Source organism: Alexandromys fortis, unplaced genomic scaffold (genome assembly GCF_014885135.2).
Source record: "Alexandromys fortis isolate MF-2015 unplaced genomic scaffold, M_Fortis_MF-2015_v1.1 scaffold_0, whole genome shotgun sequence".
Taxonomy (NCBI): Eukaryota; Metazoa; Chordata; class Mammalia; order Rodentia; family Cricetidae; genus Alexandromys; species Alexandromys fortis.
This window is the reverse complement of record NW_026067949.1, coordinates 6,225,725-6,243,805: the sequence shown is the minus strand read 5'-3', so window position 1 is coordinate 6,243,805 and position 18,081 is coordinate 6,225,725. Positions and strand designations below refer to the sequence as shown.

The window sequence follows — 18,081 nt, the reverse complement described above, 5'->3', positions numbered from 1 at the left end:
TAACAGAAAGGGGGCAGAGTAACAGAAATGAGATGTTTGGACTTATAAGGAACAGGAAAGAATTAGAAAGAATTGAACCTAGAAAAAAACATGAAAACCAGTTAGAATAAGATGGCCTTTAATCTCAGCATTTAGGAGCCAGAGACTGGTGGATCACTGTGAGTTCTAGGCCAGTTTAGTGTTCATAGTGAGGTCCAGACCAGCCAAAGCTACATTCTGATACTCTGTCTCAAAATCACAATTTTAAGAATTTTACATAATTACTTGAGAATAAATTCTGGATTGGAGATTCACACATATGCCTGTTCACTCATTACATTTTCTTTGAGATTCTAAAGTGGAACAAAAGAGAGGAAAAAAAAGCTTTGAAACCAAATAAGACTATTTTAAAAATCTGTAATTTATTAATGTAGTTGTCCACCAAGATATATAAGATAAAATCTACTCTTGTTCATATTGCTAAGTGAGTATCAGTGACCACTGATATTTTTCAACTTCCAGTATAAAATCTAGCAAACTGAATAGGAAAACTCTTCCTTTAAAATAAAGATTTCCATGGAAGATCAGAAAAGTCATATAGACGCCAGTGGTTTTCATAATTTTATGAGATTAACAAATTGAAATTACGTTTTTATATTACTTAGCATTTGCTGCTTTTTGATCATTTACGTTTTGACAGGGCTTATTTATTTTTATATTGGGAATTGCACCCTGGGCTTTGGACATGCTAATCGGCACACACTCTCCCATCTCCTCACTGCTTCTGTACAAGTCATTTCATTAGCAGCATTTTAGGAACTGCTAAAAGGATATATTGTAATTACATAAAACATACTCTAAAAGTTTGTAAGCACTCCACTTATTACTACTTAATAAGTATGCTTAGCAAGCCTTAGCATTATTTCAGAACCTGTTTGAATCTACTTAGGGTGTGTTGACTTTTCTTTTGCTTGTCTGAAATCATAAATTTGAATTGCTGGAAAAGGATATAATTTTCTAATATTTGGTAACTATCATTTGGTGTTACCTTTGCTCTACATTTTTTAAAACTTTTACATTGAATCTTGAGTTATTTCTTATCATTGTACACTCTGCAGTATAAAAGTAGATTTAAAAAATATTTACAGAAGGGACCAATACTGGGGCTATATATCTTCTTTTGTTTAGAGGCAGCACTGAACTTTAAGTCTTTGCTTATTTTGGTTTATTTTCACTTTGTTTGCTTCTGTATGTCAGAACATGTTGCTAGTCTCACTAAAACATTTGTAAAATATGATAATTTTTTCAGTGAAATTCTGATCACATGCTCAGAACTTGCTTCGGTACTTTTTAGTACTCAAACTACGTAATTGTATAAAACTCAGTAAATTATTGTGTAATAGCTGTAGAGAAAGTTATTCCAGTGTCAGGTAGTAATATAAAAATATTGATTTCACTGCTATTTTAAAAGAAACCCCTTTAATTTTTAATACCATGAACATAGTGTTTATTTAAAAAAAAAACACATTCTTCAATTGAGTCAGTTGTAAGTAGTATATCCCAATTACAACCCTAAGTAACATTTTTTTTCAGACTAGGAACAAATGACAGGCACATTGGGTTAGGAGAGAAGGGCTGTTCCCACAGAGTTTGGTGATGTTTCATTAAAATGGATACTTTTCTGAAACAGAATTCCTTTAATATATTTTATTCTTCTTGCTGCTGGTATTGAATTAAAAATATAGGCTTCTATATTGTTGATAAGCAATCCTGGGTTTTAGTTAAAGTCAGATATGTATTAGTTTCTGTGGTGGGGCATTTTCCAGCATTTGAAATTTAATAATTAGGTAAGTAATACCTTTAGTTTTCCTATGTTTTCCATAGTTTTTAAAAATCAGTTAAAAGTAGATTTAATTTTTAAATAGCTTCCTTTTTCTTTTATATTCTTCCTAGGTTAAAATGACTGCAACTTAATCTCAGAAATTTGATAATTTTCTTCATGATTATGCAGAGCTCTCTTAATATTACATTTCTTTTTTACTACCTACCAAAGTATTTTAAATAAAAATAAGATTTTACTCCTTACCTTCCTTATTTGCACTAACATGGACATGATAATTATAAAATATGGCAAAGTGTCATACTTTACAAAAAAAAATTTATTCCTTCTGAAGCACTTTTCCTAAAAGTTTATTAATATATCCAAAATTCTTAATATTACCAATGTGTTAATGTGATAATGTGGAATCACCAGCTTTGTATTGCAAAGGCTTCACTTTGACTCCTGTACTTTGTCATAGGAAATTACTTACCAGTGCTTCATATTGTTTCTGCTATAAGTAACCAAGATGTCCTTGCAGTTCCGTCTGTAGGAGTCAGGAGTCCAGCAATATCAAAATACGTCATTCAAACGCTGTCAAGAATTATAACTCCTTATCTTTGCTGTAATTCATTTTTTGTTTGATTTTTATTTTTAGTTCAACTGTTGATGCAAAATCAGAGGAAGCTACTAAAATGGAAAAAGGAAAATCAGCATTAAACAAAGTTTTGGAATCTTTGTGCATACATCACCATCAACAAGTTTTGGCTATGTTGAAATTTCTAGTCCAAGAGCAGAATGCTGCTTCTATTTGCTGTTGTAACTCATCATGTACTATGTCTTCAGAATCTCAAAAACCCCTATTCGAAGATGATTTCCATGGTCTGTTCTGTAGCTGTGAATATAGACTGGCAGAAAGAGGGTGTTTACACAATGAGAGACAAAGCCCTGGTTTAATGCCTCTGCCAGTCTGTATTAAAGAATTACATTGTCTGTCTTGTCAAACTGTAACTGTTGAACACATTAAGACAGTAATGAATAGTGGTATTGAAAGCAGTTATACTGCACACAGGTGCTGTTGTGGACAGTTAGCAAAGAATAACTCGACAAAATCAGCTTTTCATAGTCCTCTTTTGTCAAGGGAAGTTTGTGATCTTTCAGTCAATCTTAAAGATGCCTGTAGATCTCGAAGTCCCTCCCCCCCACCATTATCACCTGTGGAGACTGGAGGATTCGAAAAGTGGAAAGACATCGTCTCAGAGCTTTCAACCTTAGAAAATAACAAACTTGAGTCAAGCATTAATCAGCCTCCATCTCTCACACCAGCCGAGATAAGCATTCACAAATGTGATCAAGACAGCAAAATAAATAAAACTAAGCAGTCCAGTAACTTTGATTCTGTGCTCTTGGATACCAGCAGTAGTTATACCTCAAATTATGAAAAGGGTGAAACAGCTGTAATTTTTCAAGATTTAATGGATCGTATTAATGAAAAATTAAAATCAATAGAAACCACAGATACATCAAACCTCATAAAATTATCTAGCACTGATTGTGATTCAGATAATGATTTTAAATTGGGAAATTTAATAACATCTCTCTTGCACAGTGCAACAGCCAGTGATTATAGTTTTATGGAATTACTGAGTCAACATGATAAGAAGGTAGAAAATAAAATTATTCAAACAAGATTTCGAAAGCGTCAACAGACCTTATTTGCCATGCACAACTCTCCTGATTCACCTGTGATCAGAAGGCAGTCTTTACAGATAAAAAGAGAACTTGCCAGTCTTGATGAAAACTTTCTGAGGAAAAGATACAGTGAAAAAAATCCAAGAAAATTGTCATGCAATGATAAGATGCTTTCACTGAACAAAGAACTCCAGGCTCGTCAAGAACCTTTAAAAAATTCTAAGAGCTTTCAAGATGAAAATCATACAGAAACAGTTTCTTCACCAAATGATGTAGCGCCATCACTGCAGGTACCTCTTGAGAGCTTAGGAACTAGCAAGGTTTTTGATCAATTTTCAGAAAACATTAAAGCAACTTCATCTGAGAAAATGAGCCAAAGAAAATCACCAGAGAAATGTATAGCTGAAAAACTGACTGTACAAAATAATGAAAATACAAAACTAGAAAATACTCAAACACTTTTGAGAACGGATGCTCCTTGTCTTTTAAGCAGAACTAAACGAAATATTGTGCCTCCAGGGTGGTATTCTATATATGTAACAAACAATTCTGTTTCCAAAAAATTCCCTGAGGGCAAAAGAGTATCAGACTCTGCTCACAGCAAAGATCCAGTCAAAGATCCAACTGAAAGTCTCCAAAATAGAGACTTAAACAAAATTGCAATGAATTCTAATTTACAAGTTGTTGTGGAGCGTTTGGAAGACACAATAAATATGGCTCAGAGGTCTTGGACTAATCAAGCACAATCTGAAGGATTTAAAGCCTCCAAGAAATTGATAGGAACAGATGGTAAAGACCAAAGTGGGACAGATTTGACCTGTACTTTAAGTAGAATGGCTTGCAAAAGTCAGGGTTTATCAAAATCTGTAATACCATCTAGCAGTAAAAGAAGTTATGATATGCCTGTAATGGATTTGAACAAGAGACCTCATAATCCAAAAATAGCACCCATTTTAGAGAGGGGGGGCATGACATCCAGTGTTGAAAGTGTGCCAACAAAATGTGAAGGAATTGAAAGTTCTGTTTTTAACTATTCTAGTCCTATCAAACTCATGTTTTTATCTGAGATTAAAAGCAGTGAAGGAATCAAATATACCTTAACTTCAGTCAGCACATCACAGTCAAATGCTGAGGTTTCTTCTCACAAACATAAAACCCACCAAGTAAGTGGAAGAAAAAGAGAAGTAAAGGAAGACATACCATGCATTAGCTTTGAAGATTACAGTTCTAATCATGATATTAACTGCCATCAAAGCAAAATAAACAAATTTAACTGTGTACAAGAGGCCACACCATCATCTGCAGAGTTTACTGACAGTTTAAACAGTGATAAGCCACAAGAAGACCCTGAGGGAAAGTCAAGGGGTGGTGTTGACTTAACATATAAAAGAAAGCCAGGAAGGCCTAAAAAAATTGGCCCACAAGTTGTGAAACAGACTAAACGACCAATTGGAAGACCACCCAAACCTAAAGCTGATCAAACAGATGTCAGTGTTGGCCAAAATGAGTCTTTTAATGCTAGAAAGAAAAATCTAGAATGTCTATCAGAAGTGAAAGAAGGTCTTTATAGAAAGAGTATTACTGTCACTGTTGTTTATGGAAGGTCAAGAAGAACTAAGAGATGTGTTTCTGAAGGAAATATGAACATCAGCAACATCTCATTGAACAATGATATCTCTGACTTTGCAGTTAACTCTAGTAGCATCAGAAATGCTAAAAAATATGAGACTGACTGTGGTGAAAGTCTAAGTGCTGTGTCAAGATTGACATCTGAAAGTGGGGTTTTTTATTCTGACTTTGAATATGTTAGACCCATCAAGACCAAGTCTGTGATCCCTCAGGCTTCCAAGAACATTATTCGACCAAATCAAAAGCCTTTGTCAGTTGTTAGGAAGCCGGGGAGACCTGCAAAAGTGAAAATCTCTGGTATATCCGTGACTGTTAGTAGAATTTCACCTCAGGAAAGAGAAGTAAGCCTTAGCAGCTGCTTACCTCCTTTAGAACAGGAGACTATGTTAGAGAAAACTTGCCGAGAAGAAAAGCTTGACCAACAGTGTAGTCAGTTAGATAAGGTCAGCCCCACTAATGTTGACATATTTAAGAATGAATCAAATAGTGATGTTGTTTCTATACCTCCAAAACATTCTATCAGGGCCAGAAAACCTTTCCATTTCTTACATTCACTTGCATCTTCTGGCTCGCTTACTTACAAAAGTGGTTTGTGTCATAAATCATGTAAACTCCAGTTGCAGAAAGGCAAAAGTCCAAAGAAGAAATACAGGCAGTCAAGTTTTAAACTAGCTTCCAAAGGATTCCCAGCATCTAGACGTTCAAGGAAAGCAGAAAAATGTTTGGAAGATAAAAAATTAATGCCCATTTCTGAAGTATCCTTGGACCCTGTTATCTCTTCTAGTCCTTTACTCAGATGGTGGACTACTTCTGCTTCAAATGATTCATTGTTAGAGGAATTGAATAATAGATTTGAACAAATAACAAATGCTTGGGTGCAGGTGAGTAGAGATGAAGCTCAAAATTCCGTTCGTAGAGCAGGCTCCACTGAAAGCCATGGTTTTAAAGCAGCAAGCCCTCTGGAAACCTGTCTTGTAGAACTTGAAGTCTCACCTGTAAAAATGCTTTTTCAGAAAAAGTATAATTTGAATGAACTTTGTACCTGGTTTATGCAAACAACAGAAACACAGTCCCTTTCTTTAGTTAGAAAAGCAAATGCTCGAAACCCTTTGGAAGTGATAAGTACCAAGGGCATTAAATTAGGGGTGAAATGCTGTGGGTTTAATGCCAGCCCCTTCAGGAAGCACTTTAAAAAATTTGCTGTCTCCTCTCCTTCAAAATCAGCAGGGAAATTCCATATACTACATAAAATGGTTGGCTCACCACTCTTAAATGTGAGAAGAAATTTAACACTAGCTAGGTTGAAAAGGACTGAGTTTAAGAGTTTGCACTGTGAAAGGTGGAGAAAAGAGGAAAAGCCTCACAGCCACAGAACAATTGATTGGAACTCAAAAAGAAGGAACTTAAGATTTTTCTGCCAGAATCAATTTTTGACTAAGACAGAGAGGGAGAAAAATGCAATGACATCACTCAGTGGGAAAAGTACAGTGGGTAGCCAGTGGGCCTTGCCACCGGAAACCAGAGTCAACTTTCCTCAAGAGAGGGTGGCAGTTAATGATGTCACCACCCCTGATAGTTTAGAGAGTGAAGTTAAGTCAGAAACAAAGGAGAATGGAACAGGGTGTGGCCAGACTGGTTCTGAAAAGGGACAAAGACTAGAAAATGTGTTTTCCAATAATTGGAAGTCAAAAACTTTAAAAGACTGTAGAATATTTTTGAGGAAGATCAACTGTCTTGAACACAGAAATACTTTTAAGCTAAATACAATCATTTATTCTCCTGAATCTGTTGACAGTGAGATCCAAGTGCAAGGAGAAGAATCAAAGCGTTTTAATTTAAGGTCCCATTCAGCAAGGCAAAATTCCTTTAAAACACAAAATAAAGAAAGAGGGAATGCCAAAGCAACTAGTCCTGCAAGTGATAGATTGACTGATGAGCTTGACAGTAGTCAGTTAAGTAAGCAGGTTAATTTTGAAAAGAATCCTGATCATTCTGAGGCTCTTAGCAAATTAAACAAAAGAAAAAGATCACCATGGAAGACCACAGAAATGCCACCTAAAAGACATAAACGACAGTCTTGCAACAATGGACAAAAGGCAAATTGTACAAAATCCCAAGTAGGTAAGTTTTTCTCTCCTTAATCTTAAAGTTTCATTGTAGGTGCCTTGAGTAAAACACAAGCTAGTGGATAGAAAAGGAAGAGCTAGTTGGAGTCTAATTTATTTCTAAAATATTTGAACAATCTCATTTCTTGGCACCTAGTATGAAAGCCCTGAAATCAGGTGCTGCTAGATGTGGTGCACTTGGCCACTCGGTATCAAACAAATACATTAGAAGAGACATGAAGAGCTTCCTGAAAATACCCATGAATATATTTGATAGATGACTGTGACAACTAAAACTTCACTACCACAGGCTAATACATGCTTTTCCTTCTCAAAACTAACTATGACAATATGCAGAAAACTGCTAAGACTCATTTAAAGACTGTGACACTAATCCTAGGGTGTAAATCTTCCTTATTAAACTGTTACTCCACTTGATATTGCTTTGAAAACCTGCTGCAAGACTGCTTATTTAAAAAAAAAAAAAACAGTAACTAAAAGTTTCTCAGTGATCAACAAGTATGTTAAGTGGACTTCTGTGTTTCAGATATTGAGCTCACTTGTATAGATATAAAGAGAATTCCTTTGTAGCTGAGCAAGTCACTGTTAAGGTCATGTCAAATTTAGAATGCAAACAAATTAAATTGTAGTAAGGTGCCTTACATGGGTACCCCAGGGAGATTATTACCCTTTTGAATGTAAATGAAGTGAAAACATGAACATAGTAGTTGCCAGCATAGCTATTTCCATCTGTTTTTCTAGTAGGTGCTGGACAGTGCAAGATACTAGAGATGGGAGACCATGAGAGACTGCCAGGTTACATTTAGAAAGAATATTTTACGGTTTGTGTTCATTTTTACATTTTATATTTTTAGAGAAGTCTTTGAGGGCTGAGGGAAGTATTGGTGCCTCACCAAAGTCGATAGCATCAAGTCTCATTTAAACGTTCAACACACCAGGCAGTGGTGGCAAATGCCTTTAATCCTAGCACTCAAGAAGTAGAGGAAGTGAATCTCTGTGAGTTCAAGGCTAGCCTGGTCTACAGGATGAGTTCCAGGACAGCCAAAGCTACATGGAGAAACCCTGTCGGGGGAAAAAAATAAATCTAAATGCAGCAATTAAGTTGAAAAGTTTTAAATACGCTAATGATTTTGTGTGTACCCCCAATTCAACTAGGTAAATAATTTTAACATGCAAAATTCAGGACTATGTAACATATAATGATTAAAAATTTAAATATCTATCATGAAATGACAAAATGCTTAAAGGATGTCAAAGTAGAATATCCATTATGAAAGGTAAATAAAAATTAGAAAGAATAACTTGCTTGTGATTTTTTAGCCTATACAAGAAGGCTAAAAAATAACATAACAAATGCCATGTCACAAAAATACCTAATAGAGAATTTTTAAGCTTATAACTTACCTAAAATATGTATACAAGTTTCACAAAGAATAAAATATAGTTTCATTTTTACTTCTGTTTCATCTTCATCTCATGTTACAGATTTTCAAAAGTAATTTGCATTAATTCATTTTACAACAGAACCGTATTTTATCCTTGCAGCTTCTCACCCAGTGTATTTCCTAACAATCAAACACAATCTTACTTTAATATTATTCTTTACCCTGCCAAATATAAGATTACCTTAAAACAGGAAGGTGGAGAATATTTAAATATTACTTTTGCAAATTAATTTTAAAATCCTTTTGGGGTATTTAAAAATTAGCATCATATGAAGAGTTGTCTTTCATCTTTTCCATTTTAAAATTTGCTAGTACTGTTTCCTGTTCTGCTTAAAATTTTATTCATCTTTACTGATAACTTTCCTTCTTTATTTTTAACATCCTTTTTTAATCAACAAGATCATTATTTTTATAAAATTGTATTTATAACAATATTTGTTATGTTTATGTGATTTTTTAAATGTTTCTTGCAGTGTTGTGTTCTTTTCTCATTATTCTTGGCAGTCCATACTCGTTTTTGCCTTTCTGGAAGTAACACTAAAGCTCATCATTAGTTTTATGTGTTTTCTTTTGCATTGAATAATTAGTGACCGGAGACTTGAAGGACTGTTAACCACAGGACTTTTCTAGAAAATTTCTTGGGCAATGTATGTTTGACTTTTGAAATATTTCTATTGGTGAAAAAGATTTGTCTCTATCATGAATGTTTTGTCTTTGTACATATTAACTATCCAGATGTGTTTAATACTAAAGATCTCACTGCATTTTCTTTGCTCTGTATTAAATGTAGACATGGGAAGAAAGGCAAGTGCAGTTCTATCCTATTGGATTTCTCCTGTTTAAGGAATGGCTACAATATGTTCTTAGTCCGTGTGGAAAGTTCAGGAAGTTCCATTTCATCTAAGTGAGAAAAGACGCACATGTTTATATAAATAAAATTATTTTATGTTGTGAGTAGGAAACAGTGATTAATGTCATGGGTCTTGCTCTTAGAAAACTTAGGTTTTTCTCATAGAAAACTAAATATGCATTGAAAACTGAGTAATGTGACCAGGAAAAAGTGACCTGATGGAACATGAAGAAGGGAAATGGAACTCAGATGCATCCAACATTGCTGCATAAGTAGTGAGACTTGAAAGAGCCTCAAATACTAGAAACTAATAAGTGGTGGGCAGAGTCTAAGTAGAACAAATTACACGCAGAAAATTTAGTCAATAAAGTTGGGTCATTTGGAACACTGACTAATTAGTCAGAGCTAAGGTACAAAATAGGGAATATTGCATTGGTCAGGCAGAAGGTATAAAATCACAAAAGAATCACTGGGGGAGGCACTGTTTAAATGGTGAGGTCAGCATCGGTTAATAGGGAAAAACGTTCTAAGCACTAAGTAGAAGATAAATTTTACAGAAGTCTATGAAATCAGTACCTTAATAAAATAGAGGAATGAAAGGGAACATCAGAATTGAGCGTCTAAATACACTTTGAGGGTTCGGTTTTAGCTTTAGGGGTTTAGATGTAGTTAGTGGTTCCTTAAAAAAGATACTAAACAAGGTAGATAATGTGAGTCCTGTGCAGAGATGAGGGCTGATTTGAGACAGACTGGCAAATCAGCAAGTCACTGGAGTAGGAGAGATTGATTGATTCCTCAAGGTAAGACTGCAGGGTCCTAGCATCCCAGAGTCGCCCCAGGGTGCAGGAGACAGGTGCACATGAAATGATGCTGATGAAAGTAGTCAAGAGGACAGAGACGGAAGGAAAACGTTTTCATAGAGGAGTGTAAGTTGTGCTTAAGTCAGTTGTGATGAGTGCTGAGATGGCCCAGTGATTGCAGAAAGGGACTATCCTGCTGGAGGAGGAAACACATGTACGGAGTAATAGACACAAAAGCCACCGTCAGTGTCAGGTGCTAAGTGCTCAAGGAGGGAATGAGTATATAAAACCAAGAACCTGTGAGGAGACAGGAGATAGAATGGTGGGTAGCATTTGCTGAGATTTAAACATTTGAAATGTTTTAAAGCCAGTAAGAAACAAAAGGGTCGAATATATGAAAATGAGAGGGTAGCCCTGGGACGTTCCTATTTCTCTTAAAGTGGGATACAATAGGTGGGATAAAAGTCAGTAACTCATGGGCAGAATCTTGAGATATTAGAGTTTGTTATATTTAAGACTCAATCTGGGGCTAGGGGATGGTTTAGTAAAGTATCTCCTATGGAAGCATGAGGACATGCATTTGAATCCACAGAATCTATACAAAATCCGGGTACAGAAGTATGTACAACTGTACCTCCAGCACTGAGGAGGCACAGAAGGGTGCATGACAGGAGCTCACTGGGCCTTTCAGGCTAGCCAGATCATGAGTTCAGTTTCAGCCAGAAAACCCGCCTCAAAAAATAAGGTGACAAACTATTAGAGGAAGGGTCTTATTATTGAGCTGGACTCTCACACGCACACAAGCATGTACACACATTCACAGTTGATAGATACTGGGAATAGTTTGGTTGGATTAGGAAACATGAGGTTTGAATAGCTGTCTCTAGAGATATAGATTTAAATAGTGGTGTATTCTTATATCAGCTGCCAGAGTGTGCTTGGTTCATCATGTGTGTAAAGAAAAAGGCTAAAGGAATGAATCTGCTATGACCAGCATTCTCTGAATAAAGATCCATATGATCAAACTGAGTTATGAATAATCTCTTCTAATAGTGGCACAAAACGTGGGAGTTGGAGAAGAAAAGGAGTGTTTGATTAGATGTAGTTTACATATGTATATATAATGCTAGAACTTGAACCCAGGGCCAAGTACATGATAGAAAGACACTCTCACTGCACTACATCCCCAGCCCTAAAGTGGGGTGTGTGAAGGGCCAGGTGCTTAGGACTTTTAGGTGATATTGGCCTAAATGGACTGTGTTGTCAACAAATGGTAATACAGGCCTTTGCTGATGTTCATGTGTCTTTCCCTAATTGCTAACTGCCTGGGTAAACACACACTGACTTTGGACATATGTGACTTGTTAAGACTACGAACCTACTAAGGACTTGTAAGTATTGTAGACTCATTTGAATCATCCTAAAATGTTGTATTTTCTACAAATACTCAAGAATTTGGATTCTCTCATAACTCTTAAAATATTAAAAATATCAGCTTCTCCTATTTTGTCTTCTGTCCTGAAAAAAAAATGACTGAAAATTTTCATTTATTTTGTGTTCAAAAAGCTGCTTTTTCACAAAAATTTATCACTTAATGGGTGACTTTGAAGTGACAGATCCCTTCAGCTACCTGAGACCAGGACTGAAACTTTAACCCACCCTCTTCAGTACGCTTAGAACATTCAGTCACTTTGGTGATTGAACACAAAATACTCTTTCAAGTTTGTGGAGTTGAGGTACCTCATTGTGGCATAGTCATTGTAGTTTATATTATTCAATATCATAATTGTCACATAATGGATAGACTCTCAGGTTCAGAGTGGGTTATTCCTACATAGTTCAGTCACCTAAGCTGTACTTTCTGTACAAGCCTCCAAAGGTGGATTCCAAGGAACATCAGTACTATGACACTCCTGTGTGCAAGGCGCTCTGGCACCAAATATACTGGAGTGAATCAGTTTTGCCTCGTTTCCCCTAAGGCACAGTTCCTCCTCAGCATGTTAAATTTCCTAAACTTTGTATGTCACTTTTTGTTTACCTACTTGGGAGCACTTCCTTTCAGAGTTTTCTGATAGGGATTCAGAAAAGGGTGCGAGTGTAGAGATAAGGTGTGTGCTATGTGTAAGGCTGTTCTGCGTGGAATCAAACCCAAGTAACAGGCTTTGGTAACATGCAGCAGTGAAGGAATACTGTGGCAAATGCCATTCAAACCAAGGTGAATCATATTCTGGTTTTGCTTACTAGACATTGGATGACTTTACTGTTGCATTTATTGGTAGGTTATAGCCAGAAAACAAATTCTAGTTTAAAAAAACACAGCTCAAAATCACTTTTATTCATTCCCAGTTCTGCCCCCACCTCTCCCAACAGTTGTTACTTTAGCTGTGGTGTTGTGTCTCACTGGAACAGTGTCCATCCTTATCCAGCAGCATGGTGCTGGGGAGCCATAGGCCACAGATTTTCCATCTTACAGATCTGTATTCTCTTATTTCAGATTGTAGCCCTGTTTTATCTAGCTGAGGTAAGTTCAGAGGTCATCCTCTTCCTGATGGCCGGCTGCTGTCATTTGTTAGGGTGATTTCATTGTTTCACATCTGCCTCGTATGATCTTGTTACCTCATAAACTCAAGTAGACTCCGCCGTTTGTATTTTTCTTCGTTTTATTTAATCCTTTCTTGAGACAGGCATGCTGTATTGTACAGGCTTACCTTGAAATCCTGCCAGTCAAGTGGCTGTGGTTCAAAACGTGGCAATCAAATACACTCCATATTTGTTTCTCCACTTGAGAATTCAAAATGTGGACTGGAGACAGGATTCAATGGATAAAAGCACTGGCTGCTTTTCACAGGACCCACAGTTTCTAGCATACGCATGGTAGCTCACAACTATCTCTAATTCAAGTCCCAGGGGATCTGACACCCTCTTTGCGCCTCTGCAGGCACTGTATACCTGTGGTGCACAGACGCAAATACATATACAAATAAAAAAAAAAAAAAAAAAACTCCATAAGAAAGAAAGAAATCCAAATTCTTGGCAGGTTTTCTGTGCCCTAACTTTCCTGGTGCTCCCTTACAGTGTGCTCAATAGCTTGTCTTTTTCTACTCTGTTCTAAGTAATAATAGTAAAAACAAAGAACTCAGAACTCATATAGGCCAGCTCTCCTACTTGCAGTTTCTTTCCCTCACTTTTGCTAGACCATAAACAGCTTTTATCACTGTACCTCTAAGAATCATGGTATTACAACACTAAGCCTGACACAGTTACCTATTGATGCTTTACCAAAAAGGTAAAAGTCAAAACATGAGAGGTATATGATTTTTTTCCTTGTTTATATTGGTTGAATTTTCAATCAAACATTGGCTTATTCCTTCCTATAGTTCTAGGCAACACTGGGAAGTCCATTGTTTTTGTTGATTCTCTGTTATAGGAGCATAAAAAAACTAGATTTTATTTTCTATTAATACATTCACTCAGAAGTGTTTGTCACAAACACTCTATAGTGCACACCTATAAACTCAGCCCTTGGGAAGCTGGGAAGGAGCCCAAATTTCAGGCCAGGCTGGGCATAGTTCAAGACCCAGTCTCAAAAACAGGTTCATCTTTGCTATGCTAGCCAGTATACTGAGCACATGGGAAACAATGGGAAATAAAACCAGATATACAGTTCTGCTAGGTTACAAAGATAAAGGCATGGAACGTGTGTTTCAAGTCAAAAGAAATGGAGAGAACATAATAGCAGATATGGTAAGGTCTGAAGAATAGATAAAGGGTCTTCTGGTGAGCCATCACACAGATTTAGACTTCATGTGAATGGAATAGATATGTGATATCCTAAAAAGATCTGATTACATTGTGAAGAAGAGGTGGTATAAGGAAAGAGTGAAGGCATAGAGCCTATGGTAGCTCAAAAGAGATGAATCTACCTTATAACAGTGGGTCATACATAGTCTTTAGTGTGTTTTGGGCATCATCAACAAAGTAGATGTTGCCTGGAGCCCAAGGGATGCTTATACTGTTGATCCAGGTACTAAGAGAACTCTTGGCCTAGAGTGTAATGTTACAGAGATGAGAAGATTAACTCTTTGTTAATGTTAGCATAATGTTGTAAATTTCACTCTAAATACTTGAGGTGTATTCAAATTTTGCTCTGATATATTTTCATTAATTGAAATTTTAACTTACAATTTTTAATAAAAATCATTTTATTGCAATGAGTTCACAAATAAAAAGATCATGCAGCTAGATTAAAGTTTTCATTCCCAACCTCTATATTTCAATGAATTCACAGTTAGAATGACCATTCTGAAGCCATGAAGTTTGGCTTGGTGCTTCTGCACTTTCATTACCAATTATATTTTTTGCAGTTATCTTCCCCAATAAAAGAAGAAAACTGTAACAGAGTTAAAGCCAGAAAAACTATTAGCTTTATATATCCTTTTTCCAAATCATGTGTCCGTTTGCCAGCATTTCATCATTCCTCATCTGATATTACTGTCTTGTCAATTTGTTATTTCATCTCGCCCATGGATAATTTTGAACTCTGTAGTTTAGTTTCCAAATAGTTGATATTTTTATTTTGGTTGTGAGCCTAGCCTTTAACGGCTGAGCCATCTCTCCAGCCCAAGATTTTTATTAATCCCTGTTGGTGATTTTTAATTTGTGGCTTTTTAAGAATAATTTACATCAATCCAGTCTTTATTAATTGACAGATTTAGTTTATGCTCCAGAATCTTTTACTGCATTTTATTTATTTCTGTTTACTTACCTGTATGTGTGAATTGGTGGTCAAGTGTACACATATGGTGCACATATGAAGATCTGAGGACAACTTCTGGAAGTCAGTTCTCTCCGTCTAGCATATGGGTCCCTGGGAATCAAACTCAGGTCACCAGTTGTTCATGGAACTGTCTCCTTGGCCTTCAGGCTCCAGAATCCATTTAAATCTTTTTAAATGATCTCTGATGTTGAAACGGTGTAGATGCTATATCTTTTGAGAGCCCATTGAGTGCCAGTGATGCAAGTTGGTAAATAACCCTAAGGATGTCGGTTTACTCTGACTGACTTTCCTTAGAGAAGTGTCAGGCTCAGGCTTTGAGCTTTTCTTTGCTGTTTCAGTCTCACTTCCTGCATTCTGAAGCACTCTATTAGATGCAGACATAATTAGAATCATTAACTACTTTGTCAAGCTGATTTCTTTTTCATTGTAGAATGAACTTCTTGATCCCTAAAATGCCCCGTACTCTGGAGTCTATTTTATTGTGTGATGATTTCTGACTCAGTTTACACTATTTTTATGGTATCTTTTCTGTAACTTTTTTCCCAATTATGCCTTTATATTTAGATGAGTTTCAGCATAGGGTTGAGACATAAGTCTTTAAGTTTGATAATCTCTACCTTTTACTAAGCCACTTATATCTCATGTTATTAATATAATTTAGTTTAAATCAGCTGTTTTCTATTTAGCCTATTTTTCTTCTCTTAGTGTCCATCTAGTTTAATAGTCTATTTAATTTCCTCATTCTTTTTTTTAAGTGATTATTATAGTGGGCCTGTAGACACAGCTTCTGATCTAAACTACTTGGGAGGCTGAGGCCAAAGGCTGAATGAAGTCCAGCCTTGAAAGGTTTAAGAGGAGGCTGGGGATATAGCTTAGAGTGCCTACTCATGTGAATGATAGCCTAGACTGGATCCCCAAGGCCACACATACAATTTGAAATGGTGCTGTTAGATTTACACGAGATTATCATTTGCTTATCACCTTCAATTATACCACTTCATGAATAATAAATTTTTAATTTATTATTTTACATCCCTACTGCATGCCCCACCCTCTTTCAATCCACCTCTCCTCAGTATTCACTCAGAAAGGGGCAGACCTCTCCTGGACATCAGCAAAGGATGGCACATCAAGCTGCCATAAGACCAAGAACCTCTCCCTTTATTCATACTGAGCCAAAGCACCAGGGACAGGCCCTGCTTTTATTATTAGGAGTCCCACAAATAGACCAAGTTATATAGCTATATATGCAGGTTCATCCCATGCAGGCTCTCTGGTTGTTAGTTCAGATTCTGACAAAGTTCCCATGAGCCAAGCTAACTGTTTCTTTCAGTTTTCCTCTAATATCCCTGACATGCCCCCACCCTGGTCCAATCCCTCTTCCCTTTCCTCAGCAGGACTCCCTGAGCAGGTGTCTCTGGGTCTCTGAATCTACCTGCATCACTCCTTGGATGAAGGCTCTCCCATGACAGCCAGGATAGTCACCCAATCTGATCACGGGATGGCCAGTTCAGGTCAGGAGTCTTAGCATGAATAACAATTTCATAACAAAACATTTTGCTTCCTTCCCCAGGTCTTTGTGCTATTGCTGCCATACATTTTACTTCTGTAAATGTACAAACTGTACAAATACTGTTTTATAAATAATAATACTACTATTCCTATTTTCCTTTGCACAACATAATGTTTTCTGTTGCTATAACGAAATACTTGAGATGGACACTTTATAAAGAACATAAGTTTATCTCATGCCTTGGAGACTGAAGGATCAAGCAGCCTCAACTATTCAGCCTTTGTCAAGAGCCCCCAAACCTGGCTCACAGCATGCAGAGGCAGAAAATGATATGACCACCTACAACAGTTGGGTCTTATGAAAACTACATGATTCTCCTCTGAGGATAGTGTCCTCCCACTAGGCAGCCCCCTGGAGGGTCTACCACCTTACTACTACTATACTTCTAAAGCGTGTGAATCCTTGGGAACACACAAGCTATGTCCAGGATGTAATGCACAATCATCTTCCAAGTGGATTTCCTTAAATAGGATGAATTTTCCATTTTTGGTGCTCTTCATTTTTTGTTTTAACAAATAAAGATTTCCATCTAAATTTCATTCTTCCTGAATCTTTTCCTTGAGTTTCCTGTAGTACATTTCTGCTTTGGACTATTTCCATTCAGCTTTTACTCTTTATGTGACATTCCTTTTTAGAGCTGGGCAGAGGTGCACACCTGCATTCCAACTCCAGATTGTGGGTTTGAAGGTATACAAAAGTTTAGGGCCAGCCTGAGCCTCTTCAAGTGGGGCTGGGATGTTGTTCAGTGGCAAAGCGCTTGCTGAGCATGAGTAAAGCCCTGAGTTCGAGCCCCAGCACTGCAAAGTATTTTTTTCATGAATATTGATTTTAAATTTGTCTGGTTTCCTTTTGGTATTTTAAAGATTTTTTTTTACCTTACTGTTCCTGAAATTTAGTCTGCCGCTATGGTTAATGTTTGTCTTCTGCACATTAATTTTTCCTTGTTAGCAGTTTGTGAAAAATCTTAGCATTATTCTTTATTTTCTCTACTTAGTATTTGTTGAACACCTTGAATATGAGTTTAGTTTAGATATGTACAATCATTGTTTCTTCAATGAGTACCCACCTCTCTTACTCTGCTTCTGTGATATGTATCATATGTATTCTGCACACAGGGCAAATACTCATTCAGTAGTTACCTCAATTTTCTCTTTCTGATTGTAGATAGTACTGCTTTTTGTTGGTTTTTCTTTAACTCTAGCCCCACATTGTAATGCCAAAATGGTGTTGGTTTCTTACTTTGCTTTTTGGGGCTCACCACCCAGCTCCCAAATAAATCACACACCGAGGCTTATTCTGACTTAAACGCCCCGCCTTAGCTTGGCTTATTGCATACCAGCTTTTTTTTTTTTTTTTTAATTACCTCTCTACCTTTTTTCTCTGGGCTTTTC

General features: G+C 36.6%; 1 protein-coding gene across 6 annotated transcripts in view; it reads left to right on the top strand.

Moving 5' to 3' along the window:
* Window positions 1–18,081, top strand: part of Lcorl (ligand dependent nuclear receptor corepressor like) — a 155,725-nt gene that overhangs the window by 127,940 nt on the left and 9,704 nt on the right. For 4 of the 6 annotated variants that reach the window (XM_050149578.1, XM_050149580.1, XM_050149581.1 and 1 more), the window contains one exon: window positions 2,457–11,844. The exons of the other annotated variants lie outside the window; for them this stretch is intronic. In XM_050149578.1, coding sequence (XP_050005535.1) covers window positions 2,457–7,260 — 4,804 coding nt within the window. In that variant the 3' untranslated portion in view covers window positions 7,261–11,844. Of the gene's footprint in view, window positions 1–2,456; window positions 11,845–18,081 lie in introns of those variants that run through there. 6 annotated transcript variants of the gene reach the window in all.